The sequence below is a fragment of the Sparus aurata genome, chromosome 2, assembly GCF_900880675.1.
Source record: "Sparus aurata chromosome 2, fSpaAur1.1, whole genome shotgun sequence".
In the NCBI taxonomy this organism is placed as follows: Eukaryota; Metazoa; Chordata; class Actinopteri; order Spariformes; family Sparidae; genus Sparus; species Sparus aurata.
Window position 1 is genome coordinate 16,402,709 of NC_044188.1, and position 27,836 is coordinate 16,430,544.

General features: G+C 44.0%; 1 protein-coding gene across 1 annotated transcript; it reads left to right on the forward strand.

Annotated features, from left to right (window-relative positions):
- Positions 1–9,507: 9,507 nt before the first annotated feature.
- Positions 9,508–27,565, forward strand: oafa (OAF homolog a (Drosophila)). The gene is made up of 4 exons (XM_030407609.1): positions 9,508–10,271; positions 23,552–23,686; positions 23,777–23,957; positions 25,623–27,565. Exons 1-4 carry the CDS (start codon positions 10,038–10,040, stop codon positions 25,895–25,897), a joined length of 825 nt encoding a protein of 274 aa, XP_030263469.1. The 5' UTR covers positions 9,508–10,037; the 3' UTR covers positions 25,898–27,565.
- The last annotated feature ends 271 nt before the right edge of the window (positions 27,566–27,836 follow it).

A 27,836-nucleotide genomic window follows, 5' to 3' on the forward strand; every position in this document is an offset into this window, starting at 1 on the left:
GGCATATTTTATTCCACTTAAACTTTGCACAACAAAATACTGTAAAAACGCTGCAGTCACAGTCCCTGTGGGTGTTGTCTCCATACTTAAACATTCTGCGCACGTAGAAACAGCAGCAATTATCCTATATTTACTATTTTAAGTTAGTATAATGAAACTCTGCACCCATTAAAAAGCCAAGGCATCACTGTTATAAAAGATAGCCTTAATGTTTGCCCTCATTTACAGTTTACAGCCTTCTAAAAACAGACTTTTACTGGTTTGCTGTTTTTTTTTTCTGGGAAGAGGCAGTTAAATTAATAGTTCCCCCAGCAGACTAGAGCAGAACAGAGAACCAGTCAAGAATGATAAACTCAGCAACACAGTCAGATCCATAATTACAAATATGTTTTATAGTAACAAATAGTCTCGCGGGGTTCTGATTGGCTGAAGGGTTTTTTTGTATTTTTGTTGATCTGGTCCGTTTGTTCCAGACACATACCCTCAGTATGTCAGGAGAGAAGCAGTGAGCCCAGTCTGACAGCTGACAGTCGGAAAAAGCTAATCCCGGTGCATGAAAGGAGGCCTGATAATTCACTGAGGGAGAGGCCCGCGTCAGTTTGTTTACAGCGTGATAATCTGAAGCAGGCATCTTGATTGTATGCTGGCAGAACATCAGCGGCCATGCCGTGACTGCCGGAGCCACACGGCAATTACACTGGCCTCTTATCTGTGTGAGTAGCAGGCCTAATGACAGATGGACATATTGAGCACCGATACAAAAAAAAAAAGGGCCGCCGACGGAGAGTGCCTTAAAGTCTTCCCCTCGGTAATCTCAGTCTGGGAATGGAATTGGGTTAGGGTTTACCTTACGTGATGTCAAGATTATTTTCTGAGCTTTCCATTTCTATATTGGTGATTAAAAACTGCTCTTTGATATTGTTCCAGAGTGTATTCCGGTTACTGGAAGGCTCGTAACACAGGTTCAATTTTTAGCCTTGGGAATGCATCTATTAGCTCGTCACATACCGGCGCTTTGGTCGCTGACCCTAAACTCCAAACTATGGGGCTTTACTAACAACGCTGTGAGAGCAGTGAGAGCTGAAGGGAACTGTCTTCGTACACATAAACACAATCAGCAGTCAGATAATCGTGTCTCTGTTGCTCTCTCTCAGTTTATGTCGAGCCCATGTTGTGTCACGTTGGCAGTCAGAGTTCCCTTTAAACTGTTGTCCACAGGAGACTCGGAGTCGCTGACAGACCACCGTGTGAGTTCTGTTGGCTCAAACTGGCGGTACTCCTTTTTTTCTTCTCCATGATTTGGAAGATCCAATTCCCCTGAACTGAGGTCCTCTTCACCGCTAAACACTCCTCGGGATGACCTGTGGAGGCTGCAGACAGCCACCTCTTCTCGCCTCAGAGCGAGGAGCTTCACTGGGAGGAGGCAGAAGTTGGCTCTACAACTACTCTTGAAAATGACCTTGAGCAAGAAAGTGATACTGATTCAGTATTTGTGTAATATTGGAATGATTATTGTATTGGATGTCAGCCTTTCCTTCTGGACAACATCTGCAAACCATGTAAACGTTGAACTCCACTCTACTGTTCTTCCGTTCGCGTTTCTTTATGTCTTGTTGGCACAAAAAACACCTGGTTAGTGTTAGGAAAAGATCATGTCTTGGCTAAAAATACCTGGTTTTGTCACGACGAATAACTGGAAAACGTCCCGTCGGCCACTAATACTCGATTTTCTTGGTGTAACCACCTGCCACCCCCGCCTCCTCCCGATGAAGGAAGTCTGCTAATGTACGTGCAACATTATATGAAACAGACTGTGGAAATCTTGATATGAAACAAATGAAACCTACAAACCTACAAACCCAACATCAATAGCGACATTTTATTCTGCCGGCACCGGAGCGAACCTGGACGTACACTTGTTTGTGACTTGTGTGCAGCTCTCTTGGATGGTATCACTGTAAACCCAGTCATTGTCATACTGTAACCAGTAATAGATGCACTGCAGAGTATTGTAACCACAGCTAGAGTCAGTGTAGCTGGTGTTTAGCAGAGCAGCACGTGAACAGAGTAAAATATGAGCAGGTCTTATCGGTATAAAAGGAAGTTTAACTGCTGTGAAAATCGTGTCTAGTGTTTCACCTCTGAGTGACTCCCAACAACCTTATTAAATACCCTCCCCCCCCCCCCCCCACAGAGAATTAGCAGTAATTTCTGCTTTAACCCAGAGAGCCTGATTAATTAAATGCCGCAGAGATCTTCTCCGTATCCTGAACAGATGTTTTCTGAGTCATGTGCTTCCTCAGACTTTAATCAACTCCGTCTGATGAAGGCAGACTTGCTGGAAGATTGTTGGCCCGGTATCATCTACCTTGAAGCTCCTCGTATTCCGAACCGACAACAGACTCAGACTGTAGCTTTAGTTTCTATTGAGGGCTCTCGGAGATGGATGTATTTGTGTTTATGAAGAGGTTTGCCAGATGTTTACACGCAGGGCGGCGTAAAAGCCCGCGCTCTGAAAATTACTGTGCGTGCGTACGGTAGATGCTCAAAGTATTTGTAAATGACTTTTCTAGAAAAGAACTGGAGAGGCAGCTCCACCTCACCTATTAGATCATAACAGGTCTGTCGTCCCATTATGGGGAAAGATAAATGATACGTTCCTACACATGTGTTTAAAGTGGGATCGCCTTTCATCTCCTGCTGGGTCTCTGCCAGGAAAGATTCTCACTGTGGGGCTTCACGCTGCCAGCTATAAGCCCAAACATGTTTATTTGTTTTTACAATTGAAAAAGAGCCCTCCTCTATCTCCTACTCTTTCTTTCCCCCTCTCTCTCTCTCTGTCATTAACTTTTATGGGAATTTCCATGGAATTCTTTTGTAATGTAAGTGATTGTGTGGGATGAGGGAGTCATACGCGGGGGTGCGATGCTTTCCCTCGGAGATGGAAGGGGTTAAAACGATCCCTCCTCTGTTATTTCGCCATGTTTTTCCTCTGAACTCTGCCCCCACTAGTGATGACACGGAAACATCTGGATGCCACTCGCGCAGTGAGCAACAGTTACTGATGTACTATCATTAAAACGGCATCCAAACATTTGTGTACTGGATTATGTAACCGATGATCATCAAACAATAAAGCAAATGAGCCTGCCTGCAGACTATCATCATGTTTTTATTGTCATGTGTTTGAATAAGGACTAACATGCATCCAGTCTCCAGTGATGTGATCACGTGTAAATATAGATATATTGTAATCCTGCACTGAAAATGTGACTTCATGTTAGTAGATGGCTGTTTTATTCATTAGACAATAGGCTTTTTTTAATGTAAATTCAGTTTTTAATTAACCAGGTTAAATGATCTCTTTTACAGGGATACCTGACCAAGAATGGCAACAACACAGACACAATATTTCATTTAAAGGTCATATTTGTTAGTTAGTGGATTGTTGAGTTCTACTCCCCGAGTAGGGAAGTGGTTCTTCCAAATTCGGTGTGTTCATGGACGTCAAGTCAGAATGTGGGATTAACATGGACGCCAGAAAATACGTTTTGTTTTTTTTTCATTTTAATCTTTCAGAGGAATTAAAAATGACAGTCTTAACTACCATATTACAGATTATATGTGAGCCTGTGGTTCATATGCAATACATGACTCAGGTTAAAGTTTTTCATCGTCAACTCAATGGTGACTTTCCCCCGCCATGTTTGGGCGTCATATGACGTCGACTTGGCATTTTTTTTTTTTCTTTAGAGAAATCTTCTCAGACTTTCAGAGTTCTTGGTCTTACTTGGAAGTTGGTTCTCATGTGAATATTCCCAGTCGAGAAAACCTATTTTTTTTCTGATCATTCCGAGACCACATCAATGCGCACTCATTCCCAAGTCGTCATATACTGACGCTTTGGATTGGCAGGTCGGGCCAACCCATTGGACCTTAAAGTATGAAAATCCAAATTACTTCTCATGCTTTTCCTACACCTAACCAAGCGTTTTTTTGTGGTTTGACCTAAAACCTAACCAGACCATGAGCACAATGTTGTGACATGATGAAATTGAGAACATAAAGAAGCATAAATTATGATGTTAAGAAATGTAAAGTTTCAACATATTCATAGTTTGCCAACATTAATGCTGGTGATAGGGTTGTGACTTCATATTTTATAAGATGATGATATGTTATATTGCAAACACTCTCGACAAAATAAATGGGGAATGAACATACGATATTCCCTTTGAAACCAGATGAAGTACAAGTTCGACGCGGTAGTAAGCAAATTGAGGACAGGCACCTCTGATTTGTTTGGTACTGTGAGTATTATTTCTAATATTTTCTTCTAAATCAGGTTTGTTTCCCCCTCTGTAAAAATGTGCTGTATACCTATATAAACTATATATATGTATAACTTTCTTTGCCTTTCCTGTAGTTTCTTGAGTCTCCATCATCATCCAACTTTTCTCCTTCCAACCCTACTTTTCCTCCGTGCGTGCCTTTGCTCCAAAAGGGTTACTCTGGCCCCAGAGCCCCACATGTGTAAGGGGATATCTAGTCAGTCGGCCTACAGCGGAGAGCTCCCAGAGCCACAGCGCTGCCCCGACACACTGTAGGAAAAGCAGTTTGAGGGAAGAAAAAGAAGGGGAGCGAAGATATGAAAATATCATCAGAGCAGTGGAGAGCAGCTTGATTTCAGCTTCTACAATCCTTATATAAATACTGTACACATTCTCAAACAGTGTGCGCAGGCACACACACACACACGCACACATATACACACAACAACACTTCTGGCATCTGTCTGGAGGAGGGATCAACTAGATCAACCACAGAGCTTGGCTCTCCCCCACTGGCTGTCCTCATTCTGCAGCCCTGCAGAGGTGAAACGTCATCTGCTTGCTGGTTTTGGAGGCTTTCTGATAACCTCTGAATACTCTGTTCAAGCAAACCATTACTGATGAAAATATTGCGCCTTTTCAGGGAGTATTAAGGGTATTACTGCTTGGCTGCACGTGATGCCGATCAAACCGCAGTGCAAATGTTGTCTTTCTGTATCTGGCATTTTCACTCCCGACTATGAAAACAACTTCTTCCACTTGGGGGAATATGATCTTAATCCACCTTATTGCATTCTTTTTAAAGTACGGCAAACATGGTGGGATGCAGAGAGAGTCACGCTTTCGGTTCGATTCACTGGCAAGAATTGCTGTTTTGGTGGAGAGCTTCCATCTGGGTGGCACAAATCCCCTGTCAAATGCAACTGTTTTAGGCTAACCTTGTGCAAGTCCATGCACGTGCGCACACATAAACACACACACGACTGGAATGCAGTATTAGCACCCAGGCTGTAGTCAGAGCCGGAATACCTCGCAAATAAGCACAGTTGCGCCTCATCAAAGGGTGGAAATACTTCACATTTCTAACGGTAAAAGTGGGAGTGCATGTGTGCGTGTTTTGCAGCAGCAAAGGACCATTTGACAAATGAACCAAGATCCGATGTTTCTGTTTTCAATGAATACGCTGCTTTCTAGTTCTGGCCGGTCCACTGCACTTATCATGATTCATTTGGGGTCTTTAAGAAGACATAAATGGATATCGGTCAAATGTGAAACACACATGAAAGACTCTTTATCTATGACTTGATGTGATTGCTCTTTTGGGATGTCAATGAATCACAACTGGTTGCGTTATCTCACAACTGCAGGAGGATGTCGAGATCACCTACACCAAGATAAGGAATCTCCTGCAGCTGTTTGTCATTTGAGTGAAAAAGCAAACACATTCGGAGAGTCTGACCCGACAAGACAGCGGTGTCTATTTCACAGGTTTCGCCTTCAGGAATGCAAACAGCTTCCCCTGCATTTCAACTGGGGAATCTAGGGAAATCAAATAAACAGTGGAAGGAGTATGATGAAATTCAAATTCTATTATCGCTTGACTTCAAGCAGATGTCATGCAAATATAATTCTCGGGGTGTTTGTATGATTTGGCCTCTTCTTAACAATAGACTGACTGAACCGATGTTATTCCTCTCAGGCCCTGTGTTTTGTAAAAACCGGGTGAGGTAAGGCCCTGACGTGGTTAACCATACACTGCTCATTGTGCCCCTGATCACTGCAGGGCAGCACGATTGCTAGTTAATCATAAACACCCTCTGTACACTGAAGCTTGTGTCTGTCTTTGCTATCTGCCTGAGTCACGGCAGGCAAACAGCCTCGTGGAGCTACTGCACTTTGGACCGCTGATTTGGTGCGGATGCGGCTCAGTATATTCAGAGCGGATCAAGAATGACGAAGCTCCAAATGTGCGAGATGTTTTTCATAAAGATGGACGGAACGACGTACCACCACCCGAGCTTCAGCCTGCAGCTATTTCAATGCTCCAACTAAGATGTAGCCTGAGAATGCTTGAGGACTAGACTCACATCACAATGGGGTGTGTTTGCCTGACCTCCAGTCTATCAGGGTCCGGGGCCCAGTTTGGTTTGCAAGGGCCAAGCTAACAGTGTTTGCTCTGCTTTATAGCCTCTCTGTTTGTTTTCCCCTTCACTGGAGCGACCGCCTCTTTGTCTCAGCAGCACTCAAGTCCTGCCGCATTTGGGGTCGTCGGCCCACCCAGAATGCAGCGCGTCAGCCCCGCAGAGATAACACAACTGCTCAGGTGGTTTATTGCAGGGATGACACCCTCCCTTTTTTTTGCAACACACACAGCGGTAATCTTCCCATGACTGTGGCTCTGAGATGGTCCTCTTGTCTCTGTTTGGCAGCTCTCACTTCAGGTCTGTCAAACTTTCCCTTCAGGACATCGTAAAATGAAGCCCCATTCGTCAGGAGAATAAAGGAGTCACTGTACCTGTAGCTTCAGATCGAACCCGTTAATCAACCATATGTGTCATCAAAGGTAGTCATTATGGAATAGATTTATTTCAGAAGGCAACTGAATTCATAAATAAAGAGAAGGGTGTTGGAGAGATTAGGTAGATACAGCAGATAAACAATACAAGCTTACAGAAGAAGATTGCACCTTAACTTATTTACAACCTTTGTTCCTAAAACTTTCTTTATTCACTTATACAACATTAATGTTGCATCCTGCATCTTTGTTTTCCTCTCCAGACTGTAGGCGTTAGACTGATTTTCACAGTAACGGTCTTGGTTTCACACATCTGTGATGCAAAGAAGAGACAATAATGTCTGATAAGTGAAGAGGATGCTTTAGAAGATCTATGATCTACCATAAAATGGCATAGTGCGACACATTTCTGACATAAATGCACTGCAGTTATCATGATTTTGAAAAGAGTTGAAAACTTAAAGGGACATTTCACCCCAAATCAGACCAGGTTTCAGCGATATTATCTGTAGAGGTGCCCTCTCTTGAAGATTATGGAATGAGATGGCACCCAGCTCATCGGCCTCAGAGCACCAAAGAATGTTTCTTTCTATAAATCATGACCCAGTTACTCAAGATAATCCACAGACCTTGCTATGAGCAGTTCCAAACAGGAAGGATTCTCTCTCTAAATCGCCGTGGAGAAGGAAATGTGCATCTTCTCATGTAAAGAGGCAACATAAGTTAGCCTAGCTGAACCAGCCTCTCATCCACAAGTAGATGCACACTTCCTTCTTCGCGGCGAATCAGAAAGAAAATAGTTCCTACATAAAACTGCTGATAACAAGGTCTGTGGATTATCTTGAGTAACTGGGTCATGATTTTCGGAGAGAGACATGAGAGATGTTTTTCAAGCAATTTTTTTGCCACTTTTTTGAGTAACACAAGCCGAGTGTCATCTGTCCCATTACATTCAGGGGGAGGCATCATTACAACAATCATTAGACCAAAAATAGTGTGTGAGTGTGTGTGTGTGTGTGTGTGTGTGTGTGTGTGTGTGTGTGTGTGTGTGTGTGTGTGTTTTTAAACTAGGGCAAACCTGCTAAAATCAAGGGGCAGAGTGCTGCTTGAACTGAGAAGTATTTGCAACTTTGCCCAACAAGTGAGGAAAATTATCGCGTCCACCCAAGTGTTCTGTTTCCATCATCGCTGATCAGAGCTGGAGCCGATAATCACCCTTAACGCTAGAGTGAATTCTTATTTTACAAGGTCACAATACTGACAAAAGTCAGATGTTAGTCAGTGTTAGAGGGTTTTTAATCCAGAGTCAAAGGGTTGATCCGTCTAAAACTCAGCGCCAAAACAATCTAGACATGCAAAAACATGTCAATTCAAGGACTTCTTAAATGTTGAAAAGACATCCAGTTGAGAGCTAGGATTAAAGATTGTATGTTCACTTTTGATGTCCAAGTATCGTCCTTACAGGATTAAAAAAAATAAGTTTTACATGTGGTTCAAAACTTGTGCTCTACCAAGAGAGCTATTGATGCACTTTGTTGATGATCACGTTTCAGTCATCTGACCTTCATCAGGTAAGCTAGCATTCTAAGGTTGGAAGACTAAACATGAGCTTTTCAGTGAAGCTGATAAATAGCTCTCCTAGTAAAGTACCTACCTTGTGCAGGCTGCCATGGTTGAGACTCAGGGTTCAAATCCACTTGAACTTTGAACCCCAAGAGGTTCCTTAAAGGTTGGTGGTTGAAGTTGAAAAGATTACTAAAATTACAAAAAAAAAAAAAGGCTTGTAGTTTTAGACAGTTATTATTAACTGCTTGTGCTCGGGTCTGATCGCATATAAAATCACACATAAAACATGTGACCTCATCGCAATCCATCTCTCCATTGGACGTCATTTCAGCATTGCCAACGGCGCTGAATAGACGCCTTTTGGATATGTTTTTGCTTGACGGGTACATGTAAGAGGAAAGTGACAAATTGCAACTTTCAGGTCACATGGAATGGCTGCTTGTCCAAACCCTGCTTTCTGGAAACTGGTGTCCCTCAAGGCTCAGTACTAGGACCATATCTGTTCTCACTATACACTATACATCACTAGGCTCTGTAATCACATCACAAGCACCACGAACATGAGGGTCTTGAAAACGGTTAGTATTTTTTCATCAGTACTTTATTGGTCGCTGATATATTGTGACAAAATAATGCACTTATTATAAGTCGCTTCGGACAAAAGCGTCTGCTAAATGCCCTGAATGTAAATGTAGATAAAAAAATATGTTTTTGATTTTTGAGGGGTGAGCTGCCCCTTTAAGAAACACACCTACTTTGAGATGAATGACAAGGGAAGTGTTTTTCCAAAAGTTTATTTTTGTTTATTAGTCATTGTTTGCTGTTGGATCACCACCAGCTGTAGGTTAGAGTTCAGCCCAGCCTTCTATTTATTTACTTATTTATTTATGTACTCCTTTATTTATTTATCTATCTACTCATCCCCACATGAACCAGAGCAAACATCCACAGAGCAGCAGTGATTTACAAATCCCATCAACACCTTTGTTGTAATTGTTGGAGGGGGGGGATATTATTAGTTCAGCCTGCTTGCTGGAGTGCAGGAGGATCACATGAGGGCCTGCAGGGGGATGGGCAGAGCGTTCACAGGGTGGTGTGTGGCTTTAAGAGTTTACTACCATCACTGCACACACACACACACACACAACAGAAAGTTTGGAGCAGCGTCGGAATACCGACGGATAGGAAGTGACGGGACTGTATGAAGTGTAGAAAGAGAGAGAGAGGAGAAGGAGAGGAAGAAGAAGACGGGAATATCAACACAAAGCAGAATGAGAAGCAACGTGCGATCATCGGACTGAAATGCGCATGATCTCTCCACGACCAGCAGCGCCGGAGTCTCAATGGAAGTGAACTAGGAGAAGAAGTTAGTGAGCGTTGAGAGGGCTTCAGCGCGGGGGAGATTGTCGTCTGATTTCCATGACTGTGTTTGTGATTCTTCTGGAAAGAAGTGCTGCTGGCACACAGGAGACCATATGGGACTTGCGAAGCCGCACTCTGAATATGAGAGAGAAGACTTTACGCGGACCCCCCCAGACGCAGCAGTGAGGGGGCTATGAGCGCAGATTGGTGGATTCCGCGAGAGTTTTTCCTCCGTCGGCTTCGGTTTCGCGTCTTCTGCGGGGATGTTTGCGAGTCGCGTCTCTGCGGCTTCAGCTCGGACTCTGACCCGGCTCTGCGCCGCCCTGGTGCTGCTGGCCGCCGTGGGACTGGGGTCGGAGCTGCGGGTCCGCGTCCGGCTCTCTGACGGACTGGTGACCGAGGAGGTGTTGGAGGCGGACAGCGAGAAAGACGCGATATCGCTGGAGTTCAAGCAGGGAGACGGGACGCTCATCACTTTTGTGGCGGACTTCAAACAGGTGAGAGGTGGTGGTGGTGGTGGTGGTCCTGTTTACCTCTGGAGGGTCTCTCAACTCAGACCCCCTGACCACACGAGACGTAGAAGATGATGTCAAACTTTACACTGAACCATGATTTGTCCCACCTTTTGGCTCCTTGTTTAGATATTAAATCATTTGTTAGATGACATTCTCTGGTTTTCAAGATTCCCTTGTTTTACTTCTCAGCCTCCTGCAGGTCTGTCAGACTTCACTGTGGGACCCTCTGATTTAATCATTTAACCTTACTTAATTGGGTCCCCAAGAACCAAACAAGGGTGTGTTTATGTTTCACATGACCAGAACCTCCCTCTACCAAATCCAAGTCCTGTCCATAGGAGTCACTCACACTGGGGAGGCTGGAGACATGTCCCTGCTACTGTTAAAGGTGCACTATGTAGTTTGGGTGAATCATAAGAGAAAGATGTTCCCTGACTGTTAATTATGCCTAAACAAAGTTAACAAACAGACTCTGTTTGTTTTCATGGTTGAATAAACAGACTGACCTTAAAGGACAACACAATTTAATACTGTTTGACTTTGTTTATATGTGGCAGACCCTGCCACCCTTCTAGCTCCCAACAGTGTGCCGGGGACCTTATTTTATTCTAAGAACAGCTTGTATATTCAGTTATGGTAAAAATAAATATTTCAGAGTTTTGAGTTATTACATCAGGTTGAATTTCTTCTCTAGAACTGCATAGTGCCCTTTTAAAAAGCATAATTAGTTTAAAACTAAGATGGCAAAAACTCAGCTTGCATTAAGAAAATGTTTGATATCAAATTAGATTAAATAGGTTTTGATTTGCCATAATGCAATTGTTTTCCTGCCGTAATGATCTGCTTTGACCTCCTACAATCCCGTCATTACATCACCTAAAACATGGATCATTTATAAATGTTTTTTTTCCTTCCATCTGAGCCCTCATGTCCCTACAACCCATTGTCCTGTCCCTAGGGTTGAAGTCAAGAGGAGTAAATGTCCACTTGTTTACCTTGATACCTTTATTTTCCCTACATGTTCTTTTATGATTATCTCATGAGATCAGCCCCAAATCTGTTTTCCATTAAGTCTGAGCTCCAGTAGCCACAGTGGCCTCTTTGGTTGCCTCGAGGCGAGGATGCAGGCTCCCAAAATCTGAACTTTTAAAAGGAAAACCTCCCCAGAGCAGACGCTAGAACTCACACATAAACTCAAGTGAGACTTGTTTCATTCATCTTTTTCCATCTCAGCGGGAGTTTCACAGAGGTCAAGACAGCTGCTGCTGCTTAGATGTGGACATCCACACACCCCGATGGCCTTAAAACCCCCCGCTGGCCCAGAGCTGATCATCAGCAGCCATATTTAGCATTCCTCTAAAAGGAGCCAAGCAGATCAAGTGTCCCTTCCTGAGCAGCTCTACATTCACAGTTTTTTTGGGGTTTTTTTTTGAAAGATGATGCTGTTTCTGCTCGGGAGACACATTTAAATGTCCGTCCTGGAAGGAAAACTACAACTGCTGCGTTGTATGAGGGGGACGGAGGAGGAGTGCAGCGGACTCACAGCGGCGCACTAGAGCAAAGGCATGTGTCTGTGATGGTTGCTGTCACACAGAAGCTGACAGGCTGGCGAGATGTGAAGGGGGAGATTAACCAGGATAAAGTGGGCATGTCTGACCTTTTTGATCTGCGCGTCTGGTTCACTAACCAAAACAGCTAATTTAGAGTTGAAAGAGAGGAGGCCGTCACCCCCAATCACCGGTGACAAACCGCTATAAAGAGACGTACAACTGATCTGTGAGCGGCGAGCCTTTGCCCGGTCGTGCAGGGCGCCCTGTGTCGCCGCGTCCCCCCTCATGCGCGGCCCCGGGCCCCCACACACGCACATGTGGTTCTGCTTATTTGAATAAAGCCAACAGAACCTCTCAGATCAATTTACTTTTCCGCTGCCTGATTTATCTGCTACAGTTGTAGGTCAGCCTCCTCGCCCCTCCTTTCCCTCCTTCTCCGTCTGTCCCCCCCTTCTCTGTCTCTCGGCCCGGCTCCTTCACTGCCTGCCCTCTCCTTGCTGCTCCTGCATGTGGTTCTCATTCGGCTCTTGTGCTGTATCTCCCAAGATTTATGGAAAGTTGGATGAGCTGTCACTTGCAGCTGCCATGAATATACGGTCCAGATGAACGCATGTGGGAGGAAGAGTGTTTTACCAGGGCTGTTAAAACACACTCGAGATTTATAATGAACAACACAGCCAGAGGTGGTTACTTAATATTCAGATTAAAGAAGAATTAATGAGTCGATCGAGCGTTTGGCCTTTTTCCCATCCAAGTGATCATGTTTGATTCATCCAGGATTGAGCTTTATGTTTATAAAAAAAAAGAAAAGAAAAAAGTAGCATCAGATCTTTGTTATGACTCTATAAATAATCATCAGACAAGCAGCTCCTCTCTGCTTTGTGAGTACGTGGCAAAGACGGGACGGTAAATGTTATAGCCATTAGACACCGCCGGCTGAGGGGCTCCGCTGGATGCGAGAAGGAAGTTTAGTCAGCCTTATCCAAGCAATGAATCACTGTGAGAATCCGCCGGACTGTGATTATTCAGGAGGTTTGCTCAGCAGACATATGGAAAAGACGATGCAGGTTAGCTCGCCCGTGACACCTCTGCATCGTGTCGAGTAAACCTCAACATGTAGATAACATCGTCTATTAAGTTCAGACCGCAGATGAACTGTGTCATTATTTTTCACGAGAGGCAGGCAGCAGCACGTGAGGGAGTCGACCTGTTTATTTGTTGGTTGCTAAACTCACTCAAAACCTTTCCCAGTGAAGAAGAGGGGCTTCATGTTGGTGATCTCATCTGTTTCACTCCAATCTGGGACCACTGTGAAGTATTTACAGCCAAATCTGCTCTGAATGTTGTTTTGCAGCAGTGTGTCTGCAGTTACATCCCGATGACATGCTCAGTGTCAACGTTCAATTATACGACATCAAACGAGTCTGACGGCCCTCTCCGCCTCGGATAGACGGTTTTTCCTCTCAGTCATGTGTTGGTGGCAGATTCGTCTTTTATCTTTCAGCGAACCAGTACAGCAGTTTATGGCCTTCAGACCTTGAGCCGAACATAAACCATGTCTTGGAGATTAATCCGAGGGAAATGTCTCGCATATTTGTGAGGCTGTTTTGGGTCTTTCCAGATGTAGAGCACTTTGTCAGTAAAGCTAATCAGTTTGTACTCCATATGTCTTGCTTTCATGTGCAACCAGTGATCAATGCAGGAATGTAAGTGACTTCACTGCGCAGGCCTCTCGGCTGAGGTCCCATATGAAGAAGGGTTTCACTTCTGGGATGCAGCGGTGCACATCCTCGCAGATCTATAGTCGCATCGCACACCTCGGCTCTATGACAGAGTCCTCTGTAATGTCTGTCATCTGATTTTATTTAAAGAACATCTCCAAACATTCGGCAACACTAATGCAGAATGAAAATAGAAGTGTGTTTTAGATTTGGAAAGTTTTTTGTCTAACTGCCTGAAAGATCAATAATAGTGGGAATGGTGAAAAAATGCTTAAACATCAAACATAAAGGGGTTCAACCCGGTGCTTGAAAACGCTTCAACTGAAATGTTTTAAGGTTCAACAAGTGCTTGGATTTTGGATGTAGTGCTTGAAACTGCTTAAAATTATTGCTGCATTACTTTGACAAGTTGTTATATAGGTTATATGGGAAGCCTTGCAACGTACAGACAGGTGACACATTTTGAAACATGAAACTTGAATTTGTCACCCTTCTGTTCAGTTCTTTCAGGAAACATCTGATATAATTTGTTGTAAACTAAAGTAATCATTATATGTTGTGTATCTTCGTGTTTTTTTTTTTTTGTTTTGGTTTTTTTTTTTTATAGTATTGGGACTTCCTGGGACTTCCAACTCAAAAGAAGAGCTCATCCAAAAATGAAAAATTCAGTCATTATCTGCTCACCCCCATGCTGATGGGAAGTCGGGTGAAGTTTTGTTATCCACAAAATACTTCTTGAGCTTCTCAGCAAAACAGTGTGGCAGAACTCTCCTAAACAACTGAAGTAGATTGGGACTTGTTTTAAAACATAAAAATAAAAAAATAAAAAACAGCTGAAAGAACAAAACATGAAATGGCTCCGTACAGCTCATCCAGCATGATCGTAATTCCTGGAAGCCAAGTGATCCCAAATTGAGTTGAAAATACGTCAACGTGACTCAATATGCGGTCTACCTCGTGCACCCACATTGGACAGGGCGTATGCTAACTCTTTTAGCTCAGGAGCTACGTCATTGAGGATTAAGTAGATAACCACTGAATTAAAACTTTTGGGTGAGCTGTTCCTTTAACATTTTTTTTTTTTTTTTTTACTGCGCAAGTAGCCAACATCCATAAACAGCAAGCGACCAGTGTGACTTAAAGTACACCCAGTCAGTAGCACAATGCATCTTTGATATAGATGAATTATTTACCACAGATGTAAGCTGAAAGTGTGCCTTGGAAATGCTTGAAAAAGTCTTGAATCTGACTGTGGAGAAGGTGTAGGAGCCCCTGTTTATACAACACCAAGCCATTTTCAAACTCCTCCACTTCGGGGAGGCATTTTTCTGTTTGACCCACATCAGTGCAGACGTGTCCTGAGTGACCCCACGCTGTGCTGGTGGGGGGGGGGTCAAGGCAGCACCAGATGTTGGAGACCACTTAACAGTCAAACTGTCTCACACTATCACGTTAAATGGATCCGGGTTTCGTAAACAATGGCGCCGCAGTGAGAACGAGTTGTGTCATTATTAGATCCTCATTTCATCTCAACCTCATAAAGTGGATTGTGTTTCGGCTGGGGGCCGTTTCGCCCTCGGGTCAGCTCGCTTCTAGTGTATATTCTGATTGTCTTCAAAGCGCACGGGCTTTATGGAAAACGCCCATCAGTAAGCTCACTGTAAGAATGAATGGGCGAGTATTCACACACCCTCATGTGCTGTGTCAAACACAGAGATTCGGGGGGGGTTGGTTGGACTTTTTTTTCTTTATGGTATCTGTGATCTATTTTGGCAGATTTCTAGCTTTCCCACAGCCGCCGCATACTGGGTCATCCATCAAAATTGTTCAAATGGATTTGGACTGAGGTATTTATTAGCTATTAGGCAAACTGGCTCCTGTGTGGGAGGCTTGCTGGCAACGTAATTTGTTCTTCTTTTTTGTTTGTGGGAAACGCCGGTGTTTGCCAAATGAAGCAACTGCCGGTTTGTTTAGTACTGTAAATCGGCGGCAAGTCAGTGCAGTGTCGTCACCGCATTATATGACCTGTTTTTTTTTTCTCTTCTCTTTTGGCTGCCACACCTTGCCTCTCACTCAACCCTGAAACACCATCCCACTTTGTCACTTGCACAAACTTGTAAAGCCTTTTCTTTTTTTCTTTTTTTTCTACAGGTGAGTGTCACCCTTTCTGGGAAAATGTTGTTGTTTCAGAGTCTTTGAGGGGGCACACGAGGCTTCCTGTGTTGGGAAAAGAGCTCAGCGAGTCATGTGCGAGTCACCAACGCTAATAAATGTAATAAATTGTCCCCATACAGATTGGAAGTGAACCAGTATTTCCTCATTAATCTCAATAATTACTCCGGTATTCAGGTTTGTGTTTACGTGGAGCAGGACCTTAAAGGACCTTGTTGCCTATTCACTTTCCCTTTTCACACTACGGCTCCTCTCTGATTTGGAGAGATAAACTCTGCAGATATGTCACAGGCTGTGTGATTCAGAGGAATTGCACCGCTCGTACTTGTCTAGAAAGTAATCTGGTATATGGAATTTTAGACCTAAATTTGGCTCAGATGTGGGTTGATTTTATTTCGAATGTTGTTTCTGTTTCTGCTCTCTGCATCTTCGGCTGCCGTGTGTGCAGGCAGTGGACCTTTTCAAAGATTAACCCATACACTTAAGTCTTTTTCCGAGCCACCCTTTGTTCCCTCGCTGACTCAGAATCCCTGGAAAAATAGCTTCCTCTGTGGCCCTTCAACATTGGCCCCCTTTGGCCTCTCGTGGTCCCTCTGCCCCTCTTGATGTCTTTATCCTTCATCCTCCTCCCACCAGCAGACCAGATGTTCATCTGTAATGCCGCTGATAAAGAAAAAGCTTCCCATTCCCACAGCCATGCAGAGAACGACTGCTATCATTTGTTTTTTTTTTTTAGATTTTTTTTTTTCCCACTGGTCAGAGACAGTGGACTGCACGGTGCTGTGATGGAAGTTGTGGCGTGCACCATCATCTCTAACTACCTCAGAGGTTTCAAGATTGCACTTCTTGGCAGCGGAAGAGCTAACAAAGGGTTTGCTCTGCCAAAGCTTCTGTTCTGTTCTCCACACGGCGTCCTGAAATGTCCCTTTGTCAAATTCGTGGCTGTGTCCTGTCCTCTTGGCCGGCTCAGCCTGGTTAGCTTCAAACTAATTTAGTCGCAGTGTTTGACTTCAGCATGCAACCTTTGTGACATTTCACTCAGCACCAATGCTGAAGTTATGAGGGTCCGCACCTGGGGAGACATTACGTCACCCCTTTTTTTTCTTGTCAAATAAACCACTCCTGTGTCACTCTCCAGTCATAAAACTGTGATTCGGTTGTCAGAGTTCTGAAAGAAGCAATGGAACCCTAGAAAAAGTAATGAAAGGGAATTTTAATGTTTTTATTATCTGACTGAGGAAACTAGCATCAGGCTGCTTGGAATTTATGTAAAAAGAAACATATTATCTTTTCAAATAGATGAAGAAAAACAGGCCACACACACAGATCCACTGAAAATATGATGTCAATGTGCTGCATTGCAGAGTTGTTTATATGAAGTTATCATGCTAACCAGCTAATCCCAGCCTGTCCTACTAGCAGTGTAAACAATACACCCCCCCTGGTGCTCAAGCTCCCAGTCAGGATCGCTTATTGCTTGGCTAACTGAGCTAACTAGCTAATGGCAAGTGTTTGCTCCAGTGATTTCCTGCTTCCTATTTGTTTTGAGTATGAATTTGACAGGTGGCCAATTCCTGCATAAATAAAATCACCTTTAAAAGGGGCTTCACGTAGTTTTGGGGGGGGAAAAAATCCCAGTTTATAATGTTAATATTCATAATATTAATGAGGTAGTAAAACAAAGTCAGACTTATTTAGTTTGTCTAAACTAAATAAAGAAGCTGTTCTCAGAGGAGAATAAGGTCGCCAGAGCTCTGTTTGAAGCGAGGGAGGTGGCAGGGTCCACCACATGTAAACAAACAGTATGAAATTGTGGTGTCCTTTAAGGTCAGTCTGTTTATTCGGTTTATTCACTCATGAAAACAAAGAGAGTATGTTTATTTAGTTTGTTAACGAATTTCTCTTGTTTCCCTTGTTTTTTAGAGTATTTTTTGCATGCAAAGCTTTCAAAACAAATAAACAATGACATAAAGCTTAAATGCCTCTCCATTAAAAGGCAGTACGTGTCCCCCTTGCAACAGGATATGAAGCTGTGGGACAACGGCTGGAGGCTGAATGGGACTCAAGCCACCCCTATTGTTTATGCCTTATCTATCTGCCTCGTTTCCTTCCCTGTTAGCACTCACTGTTTGTCTCTTAGTCATTTCCTGAATGCAAAGTCTCCATAAACAGTTTTGGTGTCTAGATAATTGTATCCAGATTTCGTGTGTGAATGGGCAGTTCCCCCCCGTTTGTGGTGATGCACATGTTTTGCGCAGGTTTTTGCAGACTTTCACATTCAAGGCGGTTTGTGTGTAGCTTGATTTCTGAGTTCACATGTTGGGAAAAGTAAGTTAGCTTTCACCGTTGTTAGGAGGGCAGCCAAAGGGGGAACACCCCTCTCTCCTTGGCCTCCGGTGTTTTTACTGTCCATTCACTGCCACTGTTTACTAATTGGTCGGCTCTTTGGACGGCCAGGTGTGACCGGCCTCCGAAAGTGACTCCACATTCCTGTCTCCAGAGCCTATGTAATTAGCTTCAACTCAAGCATTTTTGAACGCAGCGGCTTTTCTCCCGCTCCTTTTGTTTGCGCGAGTCCGTCTCACCCTCTCTCTCTCTCTCTCTCTCTCTCTCTCTCTCTCTCTCTCTCTCTCTCTCTCTCTCTCTCTCTCTCTCTCTCTGTCTCTCTCTCTGTCTCTCTGTCTCTCTCTCTCTCTCTCCCTCTGTCTCCCAACATGTTCTTTAATCCCTGCCTATACCTGGGCTTTTTCTTTCTTCCCCTCATCCACCGAGGGAAAATTATCCACCCCCCATTGCCAAACACGCGCAATCCGTGGGTTTTTGTTGAAGGGGGGAGGGGGGGCATTTGTAAATACAGCATTTCATCACTTGCACTTCAACATATACGGTCCAAAGGAACCAACTGGAAGCCTGCACGATGAGCTTTTACATATCAAACTGTAAAAAAAAAAAAAGATTTGGCGAAGGGAAACGTTTCTAGCTGTTGCTGTTTTCTTTTTTTATATATATATATTTCAGAAATGTTTTTGGTTCCAGCTCGATTGAAAACATAACGTCCGGCCAACTCAAATACCCACACAGACCCGCAGTGATCCCAAATGACTCATCAGAGCGTGGCTGACCAGCAGTCCTCCCCAAGCCAGCCATCAGCCTTATCAACAGACAGGGTCTTAGAGGGGATTGGAAAACAGGAAGAACCTCCAGCACGGGGGGGGGATACCCACTGGCACACTGTTTGTGTTTGTGTGTGTGTCTGCGTGCGTGCGCGCATTTGTGTGTGTTTGGATGTCCAGCCATGCGTGCAAGTGTGAGCTGGCACAGTCGGCGTGGGCTACGATGTATATCTCTGTTAGCTCTCTGAAAAATGAGCTTTTTTTTCTCTCTCTCTCTCTCTCTCTTTCGGCGTTTGGCTCCACGCCACTCTCGTTTTCACAGCCAGGAAAGCAGGTACATGCTCTGTGAAGGGGAGCTTATTTGGCGAGCTGGGTTGCAACTACAGTGACGGAGAATGTTCACTGTAAATGGCACCCTTTGAGAGTCTGAATAGGCTTTTGTTCACCTCTTAAATAACCTGGCCCACCAAAGGTAACCACCAATGAAACAGCCCCCCCCCCCCCCCCCCTCCTCTCTCCAGTTTAACAGGTCTTAGTATGACCCACTAGTCATGCTGAATACAGACTTGTGTTTGGCTCTCGGCCAGCAGTAGTTTGTCTGCAAATGGCCCGGGTCCTAGGGTGTCAGGGAGCATTGCTGAGGAATCTGTTGCTTGTGTGGATTATTTATAGCCGTGCTGACATTTACACTCCTCTGGTGGGGAAAAAAAACTCAAGGCTACGCTGTCCTTTGATTATGGTATTACCAGTCAAGACGGGGAAATGTCACCCTTTTAATTCTTAATGTCCGTACCTGGTGATTTTCTCTAAATGTTGGTCTGCGAACCTTTAATTTTATGCAGTTCTGTGGAAATGCAATTTTTAGGAGGGTGACTCATTTTCCCGATATAAGCCTCTCGTTTTTTTGCTTTTTTTTTTTAGGGAGTAGCTGTGAGTTCAAGTGGCCTTGCTCTAACATTTTCAAGCTCGAGCAGGCCCACTCAAGTATGATGTCCTAAAGGTGAATCAGTGCTATCCTATTCAGATATATCGCCACCATCACCGCCTGAGTGTAATCTGAGTGTTTGAGCAATAGTTGAGTCACTGATAAAATCAGGTTCTTCTTGCAGTATTTACCCCCTATTGCCATCGCAAAAAGGAGCCTGACAAAGGAGCCTAACACCTGACATCTGTCAAAATCACACTCTGCCTGTATCTACAGCATGCAAAAAACACACCACCAACCCACTCGGCATTGACGGATTTTTAAAAGAGGTAACTGCTGTTTGATCAGTGAGCTCACTCTCTCCTGTCATCGTGACAACAGGTGTAAAAGCTTCTTTAATCGCGGCACGCGGCATTTTGCTGCGTTTTTCCTTTATCGCCCTTTGAGTGTGTCGGCACAAACGAGGCTGTGTGTGTGCGTGTGTGTGTGTGTGTGTGTGTGTGTGTGTGTGTGTGTGTGTGTGTGTGTGTGTGTGTGTGTGTGTGTGTGTGTGTGTGTGTGTGTGTGTGTGTGTGCCACTGCTGCTCTCAGCTAGGCAGAAGTGAGTCTAGTCTTATCCAAACAAGCGGTTGAATCCAACAGCTTCTGTCTGGATGGAGATGTGGAGGTGATGTCATTGTTATTACTCTTTTTGCTTTTACAAGCCGCGCTGATGATTATACCAGCTGCACCCAAACCGCGGAGGTATCAACACCGGTTTGTTATTGCCACTTAAAGGCCTCGATTAGGCTTAATTTCTCTTAACTGTTGGCCAGAGACAAAATATTTAGTGTCTCCTTCTCAGTGCCACCTGTGTGATTAAACTAATTAGATATTTAGGTGAGAGGGATCGATGAGAGGAATTGATGCCACTTGCTGTCTGTGTACTAAATATGAATCCAGCGTCAGCAGCTGGTTAGCTTAGCTTAGCATGGAGTCTAGAAAACATGGGGGATCGGCATGCATGGCTGTCAAAAGTTAACAAAATCCTCCAAAGAGCAGCGTTAAAGCTCATCATGTTAAACATTGTATGATAAAATCAAACTGAAAAAAAGTTGATTTTACAAATGTTCATACACTGGATTGTTTAACTGAGAGCAGCGACTAAGAGGAAACCCCACTCATGACACCTGTACACAGGATGCATTTTTTAATCACTCAGTCGTTTAAATTACAGCAAGGTTTGCAGCATCATCTGCCCCCCCAAAAGTGGTTGCCCGTTTGTTGCACACTAACTAGCTAATGTTAACGTTGCGCATGTAAGCTAACTTTAACGTCGCTAATGCTAACTAGCTAAAGTGAAGCAGTATGGTTTCTTTGACAAACTAGAAACTGACGAAAACTTAGATACCATTTGATACCAACCGTGTCATACTATTGGCTCACAAACTCAGTATAACCTGGAACCAGAATGAATAAAACAATCTTTCTGGACCTGACAAAATATTTTAAATGATCGATTCGAAATCAGAATATTGACTTGAAGGAGAAGAGATACATGTATTCTGCACCTTTCTACGAGCTCTGTGGATGTATTCCCTTCAAACAATGATTCTACACAAACATTTGATCAATATGACCTTTTGAATTTGTGCACAGTTCAGGGTATGGTCACTTTGAGTGACTGCTAGCTGTTAGCAACAATGTTTCATCCGGCTTACCTCAGCTCTTCAACTCTGCGTGTCTTGGCCCACCTGTGGATCAGCCGATAGTCAGCTGCAAAAAAGCCATCGCAGGTACAACATACCATGAATTGTCACCTCTCTACTTTGTTTTCTGTATGAATTGAACAAACCATAAAATGTCTCAGTCAGTGAGATTTAGCCTCGAACAGAGCCAGTCCATGTTTCTATTCTTAATGCTGAGCTAAGCTGACTGGCTGCTGGCTCCAGCTTTGTATTTAGCAGACAGACGTGACATATTATCGCAGTAAATCAAATAAGAGCATTTCCCTTTACATGGCAAACTATTCCTTCAAGATTTCCATCAGAAAAAGCTTCCACATTCAACATTGTTGCCCTCCCTTTGCCCTTTCTGGCCTGATTCCAAATGCAGGGCAGTAGAAGTAGACAATCATTAATCTGGACACATAATGACAAAAGGGGAGGAGGAGATCTCGGCGTCGACACTTTACCATTGAGCAAGTTCCAAAGAAGCAGAGTTGGTGGAGCTGCCCTGCTTCTCTGTAATTACCCAGAGAGCCCTGGGGCAACCCTATGTGGCTGACACGAATGCCTTCCCCCTTCGCTCTCTCTCTCAGTTTCTCTGCCTGCACACACACACGTACGAACACAGTGTCCCAGCGCAGGGCCATATGTCTGCAATATGGGAGGTCTTGAAGTCGTGGCCTCTGCATCTCCCTGCACTTGAGGGGAAATGGCACTCTGTCGGCATTGTGCTCCCTCGTCCTTGCACCTCACTGTGCTCCCTGTGATACATTCATATCTATCTAGCCTTGAAATTCTCTTTAATCATTCAGACTTTGTTCTTTTCTTTTTGCCAAAAAAAACCCAAAAATACTGACTTATTCTCGCTGGATGGGAACGTCTGAGGTATTCGGCTTTCTGTTTTCCTACAGTCCTTTGAGTCCGTGTTCTCGTCCAACGCTCAGCAGCTCACATGGACTCGAGGCGGGAGGATCTGAGGTTAATATCACATAAAAGCTGTGGATCAATATTTGGTCAGTAATTTGCTTTCCAAAGGTCAAATAGTATTGCGTTATTGTCTTGTGTAATGCCTGTGCTTGTATTGAACGCCTGCCAGGATCTCCTTTCGCAGACAGAAGTGGTTCGTAAATCAGGAGCGGGTGATCATGCAAAGTAGTCTATAAAAGAGCGTAAACGGAGCGTACACACTTCCAAGGCAGCCTGTGGTGCTTTCTTCCTGGTGTGTACACTTAAGCATACAGGAAGTGGGACCCAAGAGCTTAAGGAGAACTCAGTGGGGTTATCTCTGGGCTGTTTATCTGTCCCAGAGATCCCTCCAGCCTTGAAACTGCTACTCCTCTGCAGCCTGTTGGCTTCAGACGGGTGTGTGAAAAGCGGAGGAGGGGTGTTTGGGACTGTCTGTCTTGAAGCAGAAGCCAAGCAGTGGTGGTGGTGGCGGGGTGGTGGTGGTGGGGGGCGTCTCATGAATAGGAGGACAGGTCTGCTGCTCGGCTCTTCCCACTGCTGGAGCTTCCCATCATGCTTTGCATGCCCTCTCACAGAACTCTTTATGGCCTCATCTCTGGCGCCAGATCTCTCACACACTTGCCAACAGCAACAAGTTTTTTTTCGGGGGGGGGGAACCTCACTATCACCATTTTCCTTACTTCTTCAGTTGCACATAAAACAGCGTGGCAAAGTGCTCTGACTTTTGCGGCATGTGAGGAACTCCGATCAAGAAACGGCGCCCTGAGTCTTAATTTGACAGTACAAAGAACCAGAGCATGACTGAAGCAACATTACACAGGCCTACAGACAATGAAATGTATCAACAGAGTGTCAGATGAGGCTCTATGGGTGTAGCGAGCAGACGGTTGTTTGAACATCTTTGAACTCCACATATTGAATTACTTTGAGTGTCTGGAAAAAGTGCTACATCAAGCACTGAAACGGAAAGAGTATTTGTTCCTAATCTGTACGAGCCTACGCGTATAAACAGTTATTATAGCCTCGCGTTCATGCAGCGCTTCAGTGACATCTGCGAGTCGTCTGTTTATCCATTCAGCCTGTCATCTCTCATCCCTGATGTCTTGCAGGATGTGAAGATATTCCGAGCGCTGATCCTGGGCGAGCTGGAAAGAGGGCAGAACCAGTACCAGGCCCTGTGCTTCATCTCCCGCCTCAGCCGCAATGAGATCATCCCCAGCGAGTCCATGGCCCGCCTCAGACAGGTATGACACAGCAGATAAAGCGGCATCCGTGGGTTGTATTATAAGAAGCAGGGGCTGTCAACGCTGATCGTTTTCGTGTCGTCTGCTCAGAAAAATCCTCAGGCCATCCGCCTGGCAGAGGAGCGGAGAGGACTGGAGCAGCTGACGATGAGCGCGGCGGTCAATCTGAGTCGGGCCTGGCAACTCAGCTCCCACATCCACAACATGTGCAGCGAGGCCCGGGAGGCCATCTACACCAGGGAGGCCGATGTCAAACACTGGCTGGACAAAGGTCAGTGGTCATCTTGTCTTGGTTTGTCTTTAGCCGCGTTTCCACCACAGAAACTTTCCTTTTGGAGGAACTCGGTCCGTGTCCACTGCAGGGTCTGGGGGTCAATGTTGCCAGATCTCTTGAAAGAAACAAGCAACCAGGTCTGTGGAAAAAACCCCGAAAGAAGCCACCTGGCTTTGAGGGGCGGGGAAAAGCCCAAAACAGGCTTGTTGATTAATTTATACTATAACTTTACGGATTTATTAAGCATTTCAAAGAATTTAGAAAATGCTGGACCTTGTCATTTTTATATTTTTCTTTCTTATCTCGAGACAACCTGAACAAAACCATCTGGTCAACAAACATGAGGAATGAATAAATGCATAAGTGAAACGAAAATTTGCACGAAAAGTTGCATATAATGACCTGACCAAGTATATCAGTTAACACTGTTGAGGTAATGGAAATGTATTACTTTTATCAGTATAAACTGGCATGTTGAGCATGATGTGAACATATCTCTCCCCCACTTTGGATTCAGTCCAGTCCTTCGATACAGTCTCTTCCTTCCACTCTTTGCCATCATTTTTCCCATACTTCCCTTTTTTTAAGCTAAAGAATAAACCCTCATAAATCACACTTGATTTGATGGCACCCGTGTTTGTGTTGTCTATGGGGAAGGGGAGCAGTGGAGGGAACCTAATCGAGGTTGTAGACGGAACATAAAATCTGGGCATTTCAGGCGAGAGGGGAGAGATGGGCGCAAACCAGATGTAGCAACCTAACTTGAGGAACAAGCCCCAAACACTGCAACCAGCGACTACCAGTATTTGTAAGCGACGGATTGGAGTCCAGGACGTGAAAAAACAGCCGTCGCCTAAAGTACCCTTTTGGTTTCTCGAAAAAAGTAGTTCTTGAGTACTTTGGGTGGAAACGCGGCTACTGAAACTTTACACAAGTTCGGTTGTTGGTTTGAGCTAAATTTCCGTCTCCTATCTCTTCCCCCTCCCTCCTGACTGCTTCTACAACGTATCTCTGTCCTGACAGTCTTTATCTCCCCAACACTCCCTGGTTCTATCACCTAAACACAATCTTCCACTTCCTTCTGTTGATAATACTCCAACTCCAACCATTATCTCCTGCCTCCTGTTGATACAACTCTATTACTGTTCATGCTATCTTCTGTTTACCCTCCTCGTTGTCTCTCTGCATTCCTGATAAATGCACCAAGCACACCGGTTTTGGTAGGTAAATAGTTTACCTCTCTGGACAGTCACGGCTAATACGATTAACAGTACATGACAATATTATTATTATTAGTCCCATCAGGGCATGTTCACAGGGGGATCCAGTATCTTCATAGCAATGAACTCCACATTATCCAGGCTGAGGAGAATCCTTATGACAGCGCTATTGTCCACTGACAGCACTGTTACAGAGGAAACAATGTTGATGGTCATGGTTCACCAGGCACTCCGCACCATTATCAGCAGAGGGAATCACAGTAGCATCTCCTTTGCATAACAAAGCTTCCCCTTTACTGCACCGCCTCCCCTCCGTTGAACCACTTTGTTCAACCCTCTGCAGTATTTAATTGAGTGAAATGAGAAAAAGAGGAGGATTCACATAAGTCTATGACGGCGTGCTTTTTGTTTTATAATGCTCCTCTCCTGTCTTGTGTTATAGGAGTGGATGGCTCCATATTCGAGGCCCTGCCCCAGACGGTGGAGGCGCCCAGCTTTCAGGCCTGTCACTCCACCAAAGACATGTGGCAGCCCTGTCTCTGCACATACAGCCTGCGTCTGGAGTGGTACCCGTGTCTGCTCAAGTACTGCCGCAGCCGGGACAGCGTGGGCAAAGGCTCCAACTACAAGTGCGGCATAAAGAGCTGCAGCAAGGGTTACCATTTCACCTACTACGTTCCTCAAAAACAGCTCTGTCTATGGGACGAGGAGACCTAGCATTTTGTTCTGCGTGGTTAAGAAAAAAGAGAAATACATTTTTTTTTTTCTCCCAACCAAGCCAACGCTCCTCCACCCATTGCTATTCAAAGTAAACACAGAAAACACTGGACCTCAGTTTATGTGATGGTGAGTGAAGCTGTCTCAGGTGGGGAGATCCAGATGTTCAAGCTGAAAATTAATTCGGGTTCTTAAACGAGACCACCCCCCCCCCCCCCAAAAAAAAAAAAAAGAAGGAGTCGTTCTAAGAGGACCAGTTAACTTTAAGCCTTTTCTGGGGGGAAAAATCCACATATCAGCTGTAATGTGGCTTTGCCAAGAAGCTGTCACTTTTTGTGCCTTTCCTTTTTTTGGAGAAATTATTGGAGCGGATGACAGATGCCAACAACAATAACCTCTCGTACAAGCTACGGTATGCACGAAGCTTGGACAGTGCGCTTCTGGTCAATTAAACCCCCGGCAGAGGAACGACTCTGATCAAAGGAGTCGTACAAACACAATCTTCCATTCTGGTGAAGGAAAATTTGGATGGTGGATTTATATCATCTGTGAAAGACCCGCCGGACGCCTATCTATGACGATATAAGCTGGTCCGACGCAGAAAATGCTCCCCTAATGCTGGCTTTATTTATTTTGGTTGCTAAGTGAAATTATGGAGGACTATTTTTGTATCTTATTTGTCATAAATAACCTCATCATTCTTTTTTCCTTTTTATTTTGTTTTTGCATTAAACAAGCTCTTAAAGTCACACGTTTCTACCACAGGTCCTCGATAACAAGAAGTATTCACACACATCCCATGACGTGGGTGTCATTGCCAGGTTGTCATGCTAATACAGAGATTGTGGATCAACAGGTGTATTATCTTCCTCTACAGGAGAGTTTTATTTCTGCTTTCACCCATTAATACCCATAGAGGTGGGGCTCCTCACGCCCACCAATCACATTCCCGTTCTGTTTGAAAGTGTCAAATAAACCAAAGTCAAAGGAAATGCTGTCAAAAGAAGGGTGTAATGTTTCAGTTTATAGAAACGGGCTCTTCAGTTTAGTGTTTTTCCACGTTAGAAGTCACTAAAACTGCAGCACGGCCTTTAAAATAATCTCTACTGCCCTCTTCTGGTGAAGCACTGTTTCAGTTTCTTGCCAGAATTCTGTTTTTTTGGTCTCTGGTTAGGTGTGTTCGTGTCAACAGTTAAATGTTTTATAATTTATGCATCTTATATTACATGCGTAATTCAAGGAGCACTTCTTGAACTTGTGGGACCAAACTTCCTTTTTCGTCCGCCTGGTTGAAGTATAATTTAGTTTTTTTTTTGTTTTTTTTTGTCTTACCTCCTTCTTCATTTCACACTCTACTGCCATATCAAACGTTCATTTCGTGTGCCGGTGCGTCCGGCTGACTAAAGAACCAAATGAGTGAAACATTTGTATTTGTGGCCTTTTCCGGTGATCAAGTGCCTTAACATTTCCACTGATATCTTTGCTATGTAATTGTGTAGATTAAGTTTGTAAACATTTTTTTTTTTTTTTTATGAGAGAGAGTTCTGAATATGTTGTAAAAAGTTGCCATAAGGAGAAAATGAAGCAATTAGGTGATGTACCATTTAAGAGTTGTGTTTTTTTCATGAATTGTTTCAATAAAGTCTTTTCTTTGCACTGCAAATACAAGTATGAGTAAATGTGTTTTTTTTTTGTATTAATGAATTGATGTTTTTTTTCAGGTCCCTGCCACAACTTGATTTTTTGGGCCGGTTCCAATACTTGTAAGTAAAAAAATTCTGATGCTGATAAATCAACCGGTGAACACATTTTTTGCAACGATCCCTCAAATGTGGTAATGAAAGATCTGTAAAGAGTGTGGGATATTTTACAATCCAACCACAACACTTTATGATACTCTGAAATTCTAAGATGACTGGGAATTTAATAATTATATATA